This window comes from Erpetoichthys calabaricus, chromosome 8, assembly GCF_900747795.2.
Source record: "Erpetoichthys calabaricus chromosome 8, fErpCal1.3, whole genome shotgun sequence".
Taxonomy (NCBI): domain Eukaryota; kingdom Metazoa; phylum Chordata; class Cladistia; order Polypteriformes; family Polypteridae; genus Erpetoichthys; species Erpetoichthys calabaricus.
The window spans coordinates 158,865,501-158,884,307 of NC_041401.2; the positions used below are offsets into that span (position 1 = coordinate 158,865,501).

General features: G+C 37.9%; 1 protein-coding gene across 2 annotated transcripts in view; it reads right to left on the reverse strand.

Moving 5' to 3' along the window:
* LOC114656192 (MOB-like protein phocein) overlaps positions 1 to 18,807 on the reverse strand; it is a 54,151-nt gene that overhangs the window by 8,359 nt on the left and 26,985 nt on the right. For both annotated transcript variants that reach the window (XM_028807650.2, XM_028807646.2), the window contains 5 exons: positions 13,453 to 13,515; positions 10,615 to 10,715; positions 7,915 to 7,957; positions 6,186 to 6,272; positions 1,688 to 1,767 (listed from right to left, as the gene is read on the reverse strand). In XM_028807650.2, the coding sequence (XP_028663483.1) occupies positions 1,688 to 1,767; positions 6,186 to 6,272; positions 7,915 to 7,957; positions 10,615 to 10,715; positions 13,453 to 13,515 (374 nt within the window). The remainder of the gene's footprint in view (positions 1 to 1,687; positions 1,768 to 6,185; positions 6,273 to 7,914; positions 7,958 to 10,614; positions 10,716 to 13,452; positions 13,516 to 18,807) is intronic.

Consider the following 18,807-nt stretch of genomic DNA (forward strand, 5'->3'; position numbering starts at 1 on the left):
AATTGGTTATTACAACTGGGAGATGGTACACTCACCAATACAGATAGACTTCACCCAGATATTATTACAATTCCTCAAGCCTTTATCTGCGACGACTTAGTTACAGACAGATTTGGAACAGCAGTCTCATTTGACCAAATGCCCCTTTTAACACAACGCACTATATTATGTCCAAAAACTATTAATGTGGAAAACATAACTACCCAAGTCATTACATTACTGCATCATCTACACCTTCACACTATTCTATATCTCATTCATACATCACGCTCTTTCTCATTCCCAACACCAGGGGTTGGCGAGCGAAGCGAGCAGGGGGCGGAGCCCCCTAGTGTAAAACATAAGACAGACGAGTTTCAAAACACACATTTTTTATTCTGCCTCAGTGCATTCAATGCACTGTATTTCTGGATGAACACTCATTGGTTATCAGCTCCCCTGCCCGCCCCTACAACTAAAGACAAACTCAACCCGTTTGACTTTATTGGACAAGCCACAGTAGTTGGCGTGAGTTGCTGGGTCTGTCGAATTATGTGAGTGACTTCACAGGAGCACAACTCCAACTGTCTCCAACTTGCCAAGATTACGTAAGTGAAGGCTGCAACTGAAAATCGCTGGAAAAGTCCAGTAATGTGACATAAGCTTTGGGATAGGTGATTTTTGTGATATTTAGTGATCATTTCTAAATATATCACTGTTTGACTCCTGTCTTGGCACAGTGGCTTGTGACCATTTCAGTTATGGTGTCTTAACTAATTGCCGACGAAAGGATTATGGAGAGTCAGGCAGGCAGCAAGTTAATTTGCCCACATAATATATTAGGCCGTGTCTATTTTACCAAATGCTGGTATTGCTGGTTTTAAGACTGAACACCATGTCTTTATTTTAACTGGGAAACATATAAGAAAAATACAACATCCTGCATATATGATAAGCATGCTCATTTATGTTCACCCAATTATCCACTCTGGTCACTGCAATCCAAGACAACAGGGTGAAGCAACAAGTGCCAGTTTGTTACTGGACCACAATAATCACAGCTTTAAAAGGTGCACTTTATTGGAGTAGCAACAACAAATGAGAGATATTCCACAAAAAAGGTTGTCTATTGTTTAAGCAAAATTAAAAATACCACAATGCAAGATTACTGACAGGGAGGCATTCAACGCTCTGCATGAGGAAAGTACCAAGAAAATAAAAGCTTTATTTGTTTGGTTGGCACAGAAATAAAATTAGTACCGAGACATTTTCTAAAGATGAACTCCCCTTCCAGGAATGGCATTTCAGTCAACCAGCAAAACAAGCCTGCAACTCATCCATCCACTTTAAACCATTTACTCCAACACAGTCTAACGGGAAGCCACCACGTATCTTGGCAGGATACACAGAAGGAGGCCTCAACCTAGGATAGGACACCAATCCATTACAGGGTACTCTACTGCCTCCAGTACTTCAGCCAATTTACAATGTCAAGTGATTTTTTTTTTTTTAGCTATACACAAAATTTGTCTTAATGCATAGAAAATTTACTTAAGCCTAACCTCATTCTACACCAGAAATCCATTTTCTTTTAAAACAAGTACATTCTCACATAAATTACAAAATGCAGTGTTTCCCCAATACTGCAAGAACCTAAAATTTCAGACATCCCAACTTATCTGCCTCTCTTTTACAAACAGATACTCACCTGCTTGGAAAGTATTTGTTGCTATTTAATAGACAGGCAGCTCCATCTAACGTGTGTCTAGTGTAGTCAATTGCTGGACACTGTAAGAAACCAAATGTTCAGAAGAACATGAATGAGTTTTTAAACATATTAAACAGAACCACTATATATTGCCAAAACATCTGAAAAGTCCCATCTAGAATTTTTGTGTGACAAATATTAATTCAAGTGTAACAAATGACCAATATATAATCTTAAAGGAAGACTCTACCCAAAAATGATATACGAGGAGTTGAGCAAAAGTTAAAAAATGGGATAAACCTTAACACAACTGATCATATCATTTCTCAGTGTAGTCTCCACCCTTCTCAATGCCTGGAAGTGCCTAGATTCCAGCAGAATAGGTTTTGTCTTGACTTTGCAACCACTCGTGCACCCGAGTTACTGTCAAACACTACATGTCAAGGGGTACTACGGTCACTAGTGCAAGTTACTGCGACTTGCTGGAGACCAATGTGAAGCCTGCTGTTCGACCCAAGCAGCAGGGACTGCTGTCTCAAGGAGTCCTTTTGCTGAAAAATAATGACACACTGCTAAGAACACCATGTCTGGGAAACTGAAGTTTGAGGTATTGCCACATTATGCCTTATTCGCCAGATTTGGCACCGTGTGATTTCCACCTTTTTGGACTGCTAAAAAAAACATCTGGGTGGTTGTCAATTCAAGAGATGATGCTGTGAAGAAAGCAGTGTACGAGTGGTGGCAAGGACAAGACAAAACCTTTTATTCTGTTGGAATCCAGGCAATTTCAGGCAGGTGGCACAAGTCCATTTAGATGGGTGGAGACTACATGATCAGTTTTGTTAAGGTTTGTACCATTTTCTAGTAAATTCCATTTTCTATCTTTAGCTTGACTCCCCCTTATACAAATATGTTATTTATCCCATGTGATTTGTACTGATGTCCAAGAAAAAAAAATAATTTCACATTTTCATGGAGAATTAAGGTATTTCTGATAGAAGGGGAGCCTATGGTGACCAATACAACAGCAAATGAATCAAAAGTCCTTGTGGGGGATTGGCAAATCTCATGTTACTCAGGCAGCTTAATCCACATGTCAAGTTATCCAGTCGTATTCTCATAAAGTGCAAAATGCGTGCAATTCTGTCTTATTGTCAAATGAATACCACTGGACATGAAAGTAGTCAACAAACAGGACGTCTGTACACACGAGAGTGTGGAGAGGAGTGTTGAGTCTAAGAAGCACTTAATAGATCAAAATCCTAATCTTAATAATAATAATAATTCATTACATTTATATAGCGCTTTTCTCAGTACTCAAAGCGCTAAATCTTAACTGAACTAAAATTAAAAGGATATGTTTGGTTGTTTTTAAGTTAAAGTTATTTCTACACAATCATGGTATGCATTAGACACTTAAAATTATGTTCTAAAGTGAAGAATTTTTTTTATAAATTTTAAAAATACCTTGTAGATTCTTGTAGTTTTCAATGAATGGTACACGGGTCCAAAGGTAAAAGAAACAATCCATTAACACTAGAATCCCTGAAGCCTACGAAAAATGTTAAAATGCCAGGCCACCAAAACTAAACTACAAAAAACTATTTCATAACAGATTTTTGGTCCTGTTTTCCTGAGGTAAGGATATTTTGTAGCATAGAAAGTAAAACAGAGAAGGGTAAGATTGTAGTGAAACAGAGGAGATATTTTTATTCCCTTTTTGCCTTTTATTCTGCATGTATAATACATGGTTTCTTAATTTTTGTGTTTTGTTGCTTTTTAAATTTTCACTAAAGATTTTAAAGCAATTTTTTTTGGACTTGAGAGATTTTGTTGTTACGAATTTGACTTATGCTGGATCCTGCCTTGCCTACTCAGTAGCTGGTCAACTTTGGGAATCTAGAAAAGACGCAGCTACATAGCGAGTGACAGCACAGTGAGAAGGGCACAAGTTTCAGTGTACTTTGAACAAATAATAAATCTGAATTTAAAATGATTACATTCTATTTTTATTAAAAGACTTAGATTTCTGAAAGAGCCAAGCCAACTTTTTAATGGTGGGTGTCGTGCATATATAATCAAAAAAAAAAAAAAAGTCTACAACTGATGGTCTAGACCTATGTAAGGTATGGTGCTGCTGCCGAACACCTGGACAATATGATAATAAAGGAACTGGGCACAATGATCTGGAGTGAGTAAATTCACTAACACTGGTCCCAATCAATCCATAAATGCACAGGGAGAACACACATACTATACAGAACCAGACTCTGTGAGGCAGGAATGACAGCCTACTCTGCCAATGTTAAAACATCTGTACTGAACTTACAAAGTGACCTGTGATTGTGTTTGCTTGCCCTGCTCGGGGATTGTTTCTGCTTTGCTTCCAATGCTTGCTGCCTTGTGCCCCTATCCTAGATAAAGGGTCAAGAAGAGGAGTGGCTTATTTTCATTATTATTTTTATTATTAAGCCAACAGAGGAGAAAAAACACAGATTAATGGACGAAAGATATTGAGGACAATTATGATGATATTATCATTATTATTATTAGAACCCTAGAACATTATGGTTATCCAGGTGTTGTTCCCACCTTTTTCTCTATGATTGTTTGGGGTAGGCTCTAGTTGCCCCATGACTATGTCCTGGAAATGAGGGTCAGGAAGATGGATGGACGATTATTATTATTGAGTGGCACAGTGTATCTCTGCTGTCAGTCATTGAAGGAGACTGGGGTTTCACGTGGTCCAAACACATGCACATTAGGTGGACTTTTGTTAGTAAAGCAGTATCTGTTTGCCTTGAAATTGACTGGTGTCCTGCCCAGGGACTGTTCTTGCCTTGTGTCCAAAGCTTACCAGGACAGGCTCTAGCTACCCTGTGGCCCTTCCCTGGAAAGATGGGTTAGGCAAATGGATGGATGGATGCCAGTAACATCTGTTCAGTTCTAGTCACTTGGTTACGTGCTATGCACAAGCTCAATATTGTCTCCTCACTGAAACATGTATGCATGGTTAATCCATCAACAATTGGAGTGATCTTTGCAAAAATAACGAAAAAAAGCTTCCATATAGTAAAAGAATGTCACCAATCATGTGACTTTTCCAGTTACTAAGTAGCAATCCACATCTGGGAAACAACATACAATAATAATAGTAAGACCCCTCTGCGAGGACTTCCCAAGGTGAATTCACACCCCTAAGGACAAGTACCTCCTCCCCATTTCACAGGCTGCAGTGGGGACAATCACCCTGGGGCTGAAACGATACCGCAGAAGACAACAAACCTGACAAAATCAGGAGCCCAACCAGTCTCCTTTTAAAATAACAATCTCACAACAATGGTTTGCTTTTTTCCCCCCCTTATTAAAATGATGTCCATAACACTGTTTGCAATATATGTACAATCTCAACATGCTTAGCAACACTCAATATTTTTGGCTTGAAAACTAGATGTATTTGTTAAGTTTTAAGACTTTTAATGACAGGACTCCAGTATTCATGTGCTCCATTATTAAATGCATGTGTGGGCCACTTAGTTTTTTTTTTTTTTTTTTTTTTAATGTGTAAAACATGCTTCACTTTTGAATGCAATTTCATGTGGAAAAATTTTATACTGTAATTTTGATGAAATAACTTCCAACTTGAAAAATTTCAAATTTATCCTTTAAGACACAAAATTATGTTCCATTGCAATCAACAACCGAGTACCAATTACAGTCTATAAATGAAACTGCGCAGACATTGCGGCCCTTCAGGAAATGACACACTGTAATCCTATTTTAACACTTCAGTAGTGGAATACTGCACCTAAAATTAAATAAGGATTATACTTTGAAGCAAAATATAGGATGGAGTAAATTCTAAATAGCATTAGTAACTGATATAGAAACATCACAAGTTTCAAATAAAACATGTTTTTTTATATACACTGTGGACCACTGGGGTGTGTACAGCCACCCTAACCCAACACAGACAGGCAGACACAAGTTCCAGTCCATATCTATCTATCTATCTATCTATAAAACCAGAGAGACACCCTGGTTTATATCTCACTGTTTAGTGGAGTACAGAACTGCAGAGTGCAGGCTTAAAATGACAAATGTAACAACAGACTTCTAATATTTGAACATTACATACAGCATAACCAAAGGAGATGAACATAAAGGTGTTATAACAAAGTAGAATTCCAAGGATTGAAAATACAGAATTTTGTTTTCTTTTCTGATAATAGCTATTACTTATAAGTGTGTTGAAAATCCCACAAATTCTTTTAAACAGAACAATTACCTAGAGCTCAATCAATAATTCTTATTGCACAGCATGAAAGAAAAAAAAAACAAAAAAAACACTATTAGGTATTTCAAAACACCTCTTAATTTTATACACAGAGGTAAATTTATGCCAAAGGAAAAAAGTTAATTTAAAATTTAATACATATATGCAAAACATAGCGAATTTAAAATTTATCAAAATTACAAATATAAGATAGTGTTTCACCTCTTTAGGAGTTTTGTGAGCAGCACAGAGAAAAATCCACTGTTCAGTTGCTGTCATCTGTGTACATGTGTCAGGATGACACTCTCCCTAGATGGGGGGGTTGATAAAAATAAAAAAAGATTAAACAAAAAAGTTAAATTACATACATCTGGGAAACAGAAACTAGCTCTTTCTAAAAACATTTATCCATGCTTGTTTACCAGACTGGGAAAAATGAACTCTTTCTGAAGATGTTTCTAAGATGTCCATTTAATAGAGGCATCCTTAAAAATAAGCCATGGATAAAGTAAAATGAGAGGATCAAGTAAGGCTGTGAGCTAATACTACATGGATTGTATTACACATAATTCACACTGTTCAGAAAAATGCTGTACTGCATTTGTATCATTTAGTGTGGCAAAAAAAGACATGGTCATATTCTAACATACACAGCATTCATTAAAACCACCTGCCCAGTTATTGTGTAGGTCCCCAAGATCGAGACATGGACACCATAAGACATCTGAAGGAGTCTTGTCTTATCTGGCACAAACACTTTAGCAGCACCTCCCACAGAGGCTCAATTGAACTGCGATCTGGGCAATGTGGGGGCCAAGTCAAAACCTTGAAAGATGCTACTGCCATCAGGGGATACCACTGCCATGAAGCTGTATGCACGGTCATCAACAATCTTTAGGTAGGTGGTATGTGTCAAAGTAACATCCACATCAAAGCCAGCACCCAAGGTTTCTCAGCAAAACATTGTTTCTTCCCACAATGCATCCTTCTTCCATTTCTTCCCCAGGTAAACGACATACCTGTACCAAACTGTTCACATAATCAAAAAAAATTGCCCCATTGTCCAATTCTGATGCCCACATGCCCACTGAAGGCACTTTCAGTGGTGGAGCGGGTTTAGCATGGGCACTCTGACCAGTCTCACACTACACAGCTACTTGCGAAGCACTGTGTGTGCCAATACCTTTTTCTCATGGCCAACATTGAGTTTTTCAGCAATTTGTACTACAGTGGCTCTTTTGCTGGATCAGAACAGATGGGATGGCCTTCGCTCCCCAGGAGAATCAGGGAGTCTTCTGCACCTGTGACCCGGTCACCAGATGTCCTTCCTTGAACCATTTTTGGTAGGTTTTAACCACTGCATACAGGGAACACCTGACAAGACCTGCCATTTTGGCGATGCTCTGATCCAATCGTCTAGCCATCACAGTTAGGCCCTTGTCAAAGTCATGCAGATCCTTGCACCTGCCCATTTTTCCTACTTCCAACACATCACCTTCATGAACTGGTTGTTTATTTGCGGTCTAATATATCCCAACCCTTACCAGGCATCATTTTAAAGAGATAATCAATGTAATTCACTCCTCCTGTCAGTGGTTTTAATGCTGTGGCTGATAAGTGTATTTGATAAAACAAACCTTCTTTAGCAAGTACACAAATAACATATATATATATATTATGAAGTATGATATGTTCTGTTATTTATTCTATGTCAGTCAGAATTTAATCTTTAATGTGAAATACCAAATAGGCCTACAACACAGACTAACTATTTCACATTCAGGCAGACAGTAACACCACCCTAAAGGAATCCCAAATCACTTTTTCCTACAGAACTCCTTCAAAGGTTTTTTGTACACAATGCTTTTTGGAATCTGACACATCTATAAAAAATACCTACAAGCCTACAGAGATTTTCTTTTATTACAATGTTTTATACCCAATGACTTACCTGTAATTTAACAGCAAGTCCATTGAGCTCAAGGCAGAACTGTCTGAAAAAGGATAAACTGATTAAAATAAAATACAGAACAAACTTCAAAATAAGAAACAGACATAATATAAAATGACCATAAATAGTAATAAAAGGTATTAAATCATATAATAAGGTAACATTCTCAAGAATGAGTTATGTATTATGAGGGTTCTGTTCCATCGTGTATTCAGAAAGTACTCTGACCTCTTCACTTTCTGTACACTTGATTGTATTGTAGATTAAATTTTTAATGGATAAAACTTGCTATTTTGCCCATTAATATACATACAATAACCCATTAATAACAAAGAGAAAACATGTCTCCAGAAAGGCTAGCAAATGTATGAGAATATTACAGTTTGACAAATAAGAGGTGACCATTCAGTACATCAAGCTTATTTGCTAAGCTCTCCCAATATCTCATCCATCTACTTCTTAATGGTTGTTAAGGTTTCTGTTTTAACTATCTGTATTGATAGTTTGTTCCAGGTTCCCACAACTCTTTGTAAAAAGAAGTGCTTTCTGGCTTCAATCCTAAATACACTTCTCCAAAAAACAAAAACTAATCTCTCACTCACAGAGGTATTCAGTCCCTCAACTCAGTACCTTGTACAGTATAAGCCCCTTTTGCAACACCTGAGAACCTTCTTGGGCATGTCTCTAAAAGGTCTGCAGAGCTGGGTTTAGGTAGTTTATCCCATTCTTCCTGTCAGATCCTCTCAGCTTAGTTTGATAGGATGGAAAGCATCTGTAAATTTACAATCTATGTCTCTCCAGATTTTGTACAGGAAATATACAGTGCATCCGGAAAGTATTCACAGCACATCACTTTTTCCACATTTTGTTACGTTACAGCCTTATTCCAAAATGGATTAAATTCATTTTTTTCCTCAGAATTCTACACACAACACCCCATAATTGCTCTAGTCTGCATACACGCTGGGGCAGGTTTTCTTCAAAGACCTATCTGTATTTGGCTTGTAGAAGAAGAATGTTCTCCTCATCACCACGTACCCTATGTGTTTGGTAACTAAGTTTCATAACAATGCTTGTAACCCTGCCAGTAAGAAAACTTGATTTATGAACTAACAAAATTGTGTTACCCAAGGGCTCAGGAAAATGGTTTCTACATGATTTAAACTGCCTTTTTTGTTAACTTCCTCAAAGTGAATGACTCAGGGTCATAAGACTGCAGGCTGCAAGTGCAAGGCGTCTGTCCTGTGATCAGTCTTGGGGACATAGATAATGCTTAGCTCAGATATATTGCCTAACTTTAAAATTGTGATAATAAGGATATTTTTCTGTCTCACTAATCATGAGACGAAGGGGTATATAAGCTCCCCCCAAGCTGTCGTTCAGGGTTCAGACGAGCCCTGCGGCGATAGACTGTGCTCTCTGAATCTTTACTTCCTGTGACTCCTAATGTGAAATAAAAGAGAACTAACAAAATATCACCCGCCTGCTGTCAGTCTGCACTCTTTTCGTCCACAGGCTACATTCATCCCTTTCTTAATTCTGACTAGTCTCCCTGTCCCTACTGCCGAGAAACACCCCACTAGCATGATGCTGCCACCATCATGTTTCACCTTAGGGATGATATTAGGCAGGTGATGAGTAGTATCTATTCCTTGCCCCACATATGGGTTGGCGTTCTGACCTAAGAGTTAAACCTTTGTCTCATCAGACCAGAGAATCTTTTTATTCATACTCTCCACGGCCTTTAAATGCCTTTTACTCGAGAAGCTTCCATGTAGCCACCCTACCATAAACACCTGATTGATGGAGTGCTGCTGATATGGTCATCATTCCAACAGGTTTTCACATCTCAACAAAGTACTCCTGAAGCTCTGTTAGAGTAAGCAATGGGATCTTGGTCACATCCCTTAACATTGGCCCTTCTTGCCCAGTTACTCAGTTTGGTCAGATAGCAAACTCTAGTAATAGTCCTGGTGGTCACAAACTCCTTCCATTTCACATATTTTGAGGCCACTGTGCTCCTGGGAAAACTCATTGCTTAAGAAATGGTTTAATTGCGTTCCCTGACTCATACCACACCACAATATTGCAGAGGTCTACAGAGAGATCCTTGGGTTTCAAGGTTTAATTTGCCAAAACATACAGTGTGAATTGATGCAGATGCAAGATGCAGAGGACAGAATGATATGGAAAAAGATGATCCGCTGTGGCAACCCCTAATGGGAGCAGCCGAAAGAACAAGAAGAAGAAGATATATACACTGGTATGTGTGTCTTTCTAAACAATGTCCAATCATATTAATTTGCACCAAGTGGACTCCAATCAATTTCTAGAGACATCAAGGATAATTAAAGAAAACAGGGTGCACCTGATCACAATTTAGAGTGTCACAGCAAAAGGTCTGAAAACTTAAAAGTGAGAGATGTCAGTTATAGATTTTTCATAAGTTTTCAAACCTTTCTGAAAACGTTTTCATTTTATCAATACAAGTTATTTAGTTTATACTGAGGGACAAAAATGACAAAAATGTATCCATTTAAAATTAAATCTACAACATAATAAAGTGAAAAGAAAATGAAAAGAAAGTGAAGGGGTCCAAATTGCTTCTAAATTCACTATACACACATAATCTACTAACTGTAGATTATGTGAAGTTAACAGAAATTACATTATACACACACACACAAACTTTATAAATACCTGAGATGCTCGTATTTCCACACACCCTCATCCTGTCCTTCTGGTGGTTCTAAGATCTTATCAATGTTCGAACAATCTGAGCGAATGTTCTGTTGAATGTACTATAGAAAATAAATAGCAGAACATTAATTATATCTGACAAACATCCTTGATATCGGACAGCTGAAAGGATTTTTTTTATTTTTTTAATTAAAATTTGTTAAAAGCATGTAACATTCCATACAATCAAGTCTAACTTAACAAAACTAAAATCAAATCAACCCCCACCCACAAGAAAGATAGGAAGGCCAACAACCAGAGCAAAACTGTTAAAGAGTAGTAAAGAGAGAAGAGTCTTTTCCCACAATATAAATGCTTATTCTAAAATGTTATTGATTAGGTCCTGCCTGGTTTTAAAAAAAGTTTTGTACAGATCCTTTAAGTGAGAATTTGATTTTTTCCATTTTCAAATAGTATAGAACATCAGTTACCCACTGACTTATAAGAGACGAGTTAGGATTATTCCAGTTTAGCAAGATAAGTCTACATGCTAGTAGTGAAGTAAAGGCAATTACAGTTTGTTTGTCCTTCTCCACTTTAGCAAATCTGGGAGTACACCAACCACAGCCGTTAATGGATTAGGAGGGATTGTGACAGCAAGGCTGTCTGAGAGGCATTTAAAAATTTTCGTCCAGAAGAATATTAATTTGGTAGATGCCCAAAACATGTGGCCCAGTGAAGCTGGGGCTCGACTGCAGCGTTCGTAGGTTGGATCTTACCCTGGAAACATTCTGGACAATTTCAAACGAGATAGATGGGTTCAATAAAAATTTTTATGTTGAATAATTGAATGTTTTGGACATACGGAGCTAGAGTGAATTCTGTGCATGGCTGCCCACTCCACTGTGCTCTGGGATCTTTAAAAGAAAGGGACTTTAAAATGTTTTTATATATTAAAGAGATGCTGTCTTGAGTCCCCAAGTCTGATCAATCTCTCTTCTGGAATAGAAATAGGTAGGAGGTGAGGAAAATTGGGCAGATTTCATTTAACAAAGTTTCTAATTTGAAAATTGTGTTGATGGGAGATTAAATTTGGAGGATAACTGTTCATAGGATGCAAAGACATTATCTATATACAAATCTCTAAATGATTTAATCCCATATGTTTTCCAAACATTAAAAACTGTATGTTCGAGAGGGTGGAAAAAGGTGGTTATCATGTAGAGGTTCCACAGATAAAATATTCGCTAACTTAAAGTGCTTTCTACATTGGTTGCATATTCTGAGTGAATGAAGGAGAACTGGGTTGTTAGTATACTGATGATACTTTGTATTTACTGTTGTACAAAGCAAGGAATATAAAGAAGTGCTGCAGGATTTAATTTCTATTGCGGACCAAGCCAGTGTGTGTTCATCTATTTGTGTCCAGGTTTTTATAGCTTGTATGTTTGCCGCCCAGTAATAAAACTGAAAATTAGGTAGAGCCATGCCACCTTCTGATTCAGGTCGTTGTAGGGTAACCTTTTAAATGTGTGGATTTTTCGAATTCCAAATAAATGAGGTTATGATTGAATCTAATGTCTTAAAAAGATTTGTTAATGTATATGAGGATATTTTGAAATAGGAACAGCTAAAGTAAGATGCAGGGTAGACCATCTATGCACGTCGTATCTCTACTTTTAATAAATCCAGTTTAGTCTTGTGTTATTACTGAAGGGAGCACTTTCTCAATCCTTCTACCTAGGGCTTTGGAGAGTGGCATTTTTTTGCAACATCTATACATAAAGATATAGCTTCTGCTCGTGGGATGTTTATTAGTGACAGCAATGGGGTTGAATTCGGAACGTTCTTGATATTGGACAGCTGAAAGGAACTCTGAAAGTAAGCTTTTTTAACAATTATGATTATGTCATCTTTGTATTTACTTTAATTCCTTTTGGAAATGGGATGTAGACAAGGTTCCTCAGATCACAGCAAACAGTAATGATTTTTGCAGTTGCTTCTCTTTTTACGTTTTATTCATCTCTCCCCAATACCCACTGGGTGTGATAAGAATAGCTACTAATCAACCTGTACAACAGTTCAATAGCTTTTCTGAGCAAATACCAGGGGGGGAAGCAAGGCAATGAAAAAAATCACGATTAAAAATTTAATTATGATAACATTACAAAATATTCTGTTTATTTCTTGAGTGTTCTGAATCATTAGGCACAATCACCTATTTATCAAGCACTGTTTTATACATATTCCTGCAATTCCAAAGGCTGAAGATGCACCACAGTATGTAAAGACACAATATAAACAAATGTCTACAGACTGAAGTCATTTGAACTTTAAGTGGACTTCAGGTGAAAGTCACGAGAGAAGCACTGACCAACTTCTAGAGGTTCTTCACAATAGACAATTTAAATCGTACCAAACTAAAAATAACTTAACATATTGCCATCTTTGTTTACCTATGCAATAGTCCAGAAAGCTATAGTGTGAATTCCAGAATTACTGATAGCATGTCTGTCATCTAAAAGGATCAGATGTTGTGGACGTGGTGAAGTCGTTAAAGCCAGTGATTCCAGTTCAGACAGGTTCACGGAAAGCTGAATGTCTGGGATGTTCAACAAACAATAAATTTCTACTACTCACTTTGAAAAGGTTCACAAAGGTATGCCTGACACTTCTACCCACCAAAAGCCCTGTCACAATACTTAGAGAAAGTTTTTAATTCAAGTTTCTATTATTGATACAGATGCTCATAATTGCCTACTGATGAATCATCATATGCAATATGTTCTCCTGCAAAATGCAAAGATATTTCTTTAATTTTAGTAAAAATTACAGTAACATTACAACCAGTACTTTTACCTGTTGTACAGCCAGTGTACTGTCCATTTCCTCAAAGGATTCATCAGGCCAGTTATAAAAATCCTGAAAATTAAAAAATAAACAGATGAAAATGGATCCTGCAGTAGCAAAAGAGATACACGTTTATATATACACACACACAACATATTCAGATTTTTACACACACACACACACACACATTTTGACAACATTGTTATTCTCTGATAAACAAATCAATTAAAGACATACCCTCAGTAAAGAACTGGTAAAATCTCCATCACATTTTAATCTTTTGTTGATAATTAAACTCCATGAACAGAAATTAATTTGTGTTAATAAATCAAAAATATTGAAGTTCTCATTTATCAGTGTGGACTCTATTCTGAATACAAGCTGAAGCTCTGGCTTGTTACCATTTTTTTTATTTTTATTTTTTTTTTCCCAAAACATACTTCTACTTTGGCCATTTTAAAATTTCCTATAATTATTAGAGATGCTATATTACATTTTAATAGGGATGCACCGATACCGAAACAGGTATCTGGTATCGGCCTCGATACCACATTTTCTAAAGTATTCGTACTCGTTAAAAGTCCCCCGATACCGGGGACTGATACCACGGTCTGAGAAATGTCTATGTTTGAGCGGCGTGTAAGGGGTTAATCACAGGCGCCGAGTGCCCGCCCCCAGACCCCGGCTGCAGCTCAGAGCGGGGAGAAGGCGAGGCGAGACATGTCAGCCGTGTGGAACTATTTCAAAGTGAATGAAGACGACAAAACAAAGGCAGACTGCAAATTGTGCTCAGCGAAATTGTCCAGAGGAGGCTCAAAAGGTAGCGCATTTAACACAAGTAATTTAATCAAGCACCTAAAATCCCAACACGACAACGAGTACAAAGAGTTTACCCACGCTTCTAAACCAACACAACCCACGCTGCAGCAAACTCTTGCAAGACGAGAGAAAATGTCCAGAGACAATCCACGTGCTGTGAAAATAACACACGCAATTATCGAGTACATTGCATTGAGTGACCAGCCACTCTCGGAGGTAGAAAATGTGGGATTCCTGCGTCTCCTCCATGTTCTGGAGCCCAGATATGATGTCCCAAGCCGCCGCTACATGACTGACACGGAGCTGCCTAAACTACACGACTCCGTGAAAAAACATATCCACAGCCTACTGCAAGCCTCCTCTGCGTTTAGTTTCACCACGGATATTTGGACAAGCAGTGTTAGCCCCGTGTCGCTAATTAGCCTAACCTCCCAGTGGATAGACGAGAGTTTCTTGTTTTTTTTGTTAAATTATATGACTAAAGCTGTTACCTGTAAATTTAAATCATGTTTTTATTAAGTACTCGGTATCGGCAAGTACTCGGTATCGGCGAATACTGAAATGCAAGTACTCGTACTCGTTTTCCAAAAAAGTGGTATCGGTGCATCCCTACATTTTAAACTTCCTCTATATACTAGAGATCCAGTGTTACATTTTAAACATAAAAATTACTCATTTATTCTCTACAATCATAAAAGCTCTCATCTAAAAATCTGACCATTCATGGCTTGTCTAGTCCAAAAATATTCTCCTAAACTGGAATGCCTACCAAAAAAATCCTCAGTTCCCAAGTAACTGTTTCACATGTCACTATTTCACATGGCATCAACTGGGTTCTACTACGACTTTGATAAATCACTTATAAAAATGCAACAGAAGAACAGTATGGTACAAAGTCAAATCTTTGACATACTGCATTATGGAGTACAAACAGAAGCAGATACAGCACAAAAGGAACAACATGAAATTTTGGGTGAGTATGCACTACAGGTACTCCTCACTTTACGACCTATTTGCTTAACAACCACTCGCACTTACGACCAATCGAGTTTCGACCTGCAATTCGGGGAATCCCCTTTCTCAGCTTGAGTGTCAGTCAGTGGCGAATGGTGACATGCGCACTGAGCGTACTATAGGCTTGCTATGCGCTTTTTCAGTCAGTTTCATTCCTACAAGCAGTCACTGTGTAACCTCGTTTTGTTTTACATATTTGTAACCCCAAAATAGTACAGATGTCGACAAAAAAAAAAAAGTATGGCATCATCTGGAGAAATTGTTAAGAAACGAAGGAAAGCTATCAACCTTGAAATGAAAATAAAAATCATACAAGACTATGAAGCTGGTAAAACAGGATCCTGCCCCAAGTGGAGGAGTTCAAGTATCTCAGGATCTTGTTCACGAGTGAGGGAAGAATAGAGCGGGAGATCGATAGGCGGATTGGTGCGGCATCCGCAGTGATGCGGACTCTGCATCGGTCTGTCGTGGTGAAAATGGAGCTGAGCCGCAAGGCAAAGCTCTCAATTTACCAGTTGATCTACGTTCCTACCCTCACCTATGGTCATGAGCTATGGGTAGTGACCGAAAGAACGAGATCGCGAATACAAGCGGCTGAAATGAGTTTCCTCCATATGGAGTCTGGGCTTTCCCTTAAAGATAGGGTGAGAAGCTCAGTCATCCGGAAGGGGCTCAGAGAAGAGGAGTCAGATGAGGTGGCTTGGGCATCTGATCAGGATGCCTCCAGGACGCCTCCCTGGTGAGGTGTTCCGGGCACGTCTAACCGGGAGGAGGCCCCGGGGAAGACTCAGGACACGCTGGAGGGACTGTCTCTCAGCTAGCCTGGGAACGCCTTGGGATTCTCCTGGAAGAGCTAGAAGAAGTGGCCGGGGAGAGGGAAGTCTGGGCATCTCTGCTCAAGCTGCTGCCCCCGCGACCCGATCTCGGATAAGCGGAAGAGGATGGATGGATGGATGGATGAAATAGCATGTGACTTGAAATTGGCACATTCAACAATTTCAACGATTTTAAAGGATAAAGTTAGAGTGAAAGAGGCGGTGAAATCATCGACAGGATTTAAAGCCATAATAACTAGGCAGCGAAAAGGTCTTATTAATGAGATGGAGAAATTATTGGCAATCTGGTTTGACAACCAGATGCAAAATAATATGCCAATAAGCCTTTTAATAATTCAAGCTATGGCACACAGTATCTGAGACTCTGAAGGCACGTGAAGGCGAAAAATCGACAGAATTATTTACAAATGACAATATGTACATATGCATGTCTTTTTATGAAAAAAATTTGAAGTTTGTTGCATAATTTTATAATTTTACAACGATCCTATATTCCCGGCGCAAGCTCCTCACTTATCGACCAATTCGCTTAACGACATAGTCGTCGGAACGGAACTCGGTCGTAAAGTGAGGAGTACCTGTATATGATTTTATGCCAACTGTTTTGAAATCATCACAAAAATCACAAGAAAGTTGCTGAAGTCACTACTTGTAAGTAAGTATGAAAAAATATTTCTGACCCAGTCTCAGTGGCTTATGTGCACCAAATGGTTTACTGAAATGTCAAAAAGAAACTCTGAAACCTTAATGTGAATGACTTTGTTGACCAATTCTGCATTTCACTTTCCGTTGTTCAATGATTGAATGATTTCAGTTGAAATTAGCTTCTGCTGGGAAATACCACGATCAAGTCTTCAAATAATAAATACTGAGGAACAAATTACTAAAGACACTGTATTTTTGTACTTTAAAAACAGATGAGCATAGTGTCTGTCTTTTGTTCTTTTTGGATTCACACAAAATTGATGCAAAAAAAACCTCAGACTTCCTCTCTAAATCCAAACTGTTTTGACAGTTTAACAACTTTTACTACAAAACAACAACAGATCATCACATTTGTAGCTTGCTTAGCATCATGTTTACTCCTGGAAAAATGAGCCAAAAGTGAATATTTTATTTCCAACAACAAAAAAATATATGTAACAGAAAAATGTAAATCCCAAAACTTCAACATAGATACAGTATGTCTATAGTCTACTGCTGTACTGATGTAGACTTAGAATATACAGTGCATCCGGAAAGTATTCACAGCGCATCGCTTTTTCCACATTTTGTTATGTTACAGCCTTATTCCAAAATGGATTAAATTCATTTTCTTCCTCAGAATTCTACACACAACATCACATAATGACAATATGAAAAAAGTTTACTTGAGGTATTTGCAAATTTATTAGTGACAACGTGTCTTGTGTAATGTTTTAAAACAGCCACCAACACACATAGGCACTGTTCGACCAGATGGCGGTGTCTTCAACAACTGGTTTGTGGACCAATGCCATCTCTGGACTGGTTTATCTACTATACCCTGCAGGATCAAGTGACTGAAAAACACCTGCATGTCACCTCCAGTGGCAGTCTACTAGCAACTGTAACAAGTAAACTGTTTACTGTTACTTTTTGAACACTGCTCAGCATAGTGGTTATTTTCAAAAAACATTTTCTCCATCAGACTATCATCAAATCATAAAAAGACCAGATAATTATAACCAACAGACATCACTAGATCGGAGTTACAGGATTGTCAGTAGTAGTGTAAAGCGGACACCAAACATGAACATCACTGAATCCTGGCAGTTTGGAATCACTGAAAGGTTGCAGTTTCACTATCCATGTCAACATCTGATGACCAACTCACATCATCATCATCACACAAATCAAGGAATGGCTCATTTGCAGTTTGTTCTAAAACTGGCTTTACAGCTTTTGTTTGCCATTTTGCTTTTGGTTGAAGGCACCACCCCACTCATGAATATTGATGAGTTAGAGTTATCAAAAAGTGGCAGAATGTATAGAAAAACAATTTTTTTGCGCAATATTTCATTTACTATATGGCAGCAGAACACTATCCCCAGAGTTATTTGGGCATAACACTATAAAGGGGGTTATTAACACATCTTACTGAGTTTGATTCGGGTGTAATGCAATTTACATACATTTCCAAGCAGTTAACACCAAGGAGGTAATATACTGAATAGAATTACACCCATGATTGCTACTTGGCTTGCTGCAGAGATAGGCACCACCAACAGTCCTTAAAATTTTTTTTTTTTTTTTTTTTTAATACATTATGCTTCCTCTCTTTATGATTTCCAATGAAATATAACTAAACGCACAACGTATCGCTCACCCTCAAAATGTCCTACGCATGCTTGCAAAAATTTATCATTTGCATTTACAATGTCTTCAGCATGCTGGCAAATCATATCAGTCATGCTAATGCACTGACTTTTGGCAGTAATCTAACTCCATATGGTCTGCTCTGCAATATTACTTGCTTGGTGCACAAATAGCATCAAACTGTAATGTTCAAAATCTCTTTACTATTTTTGGTTCATCTCAAACTTAATAAATTCTTAATCAAAATTCCAATATAAAAAAAAAATTCAAACTTCACAGGATGATGGCACAAGTGTATTCATTGGTATTGTTCATCTAAATTTGTAGACTGCTTCGTTGTACTATTCCTAGATACTAT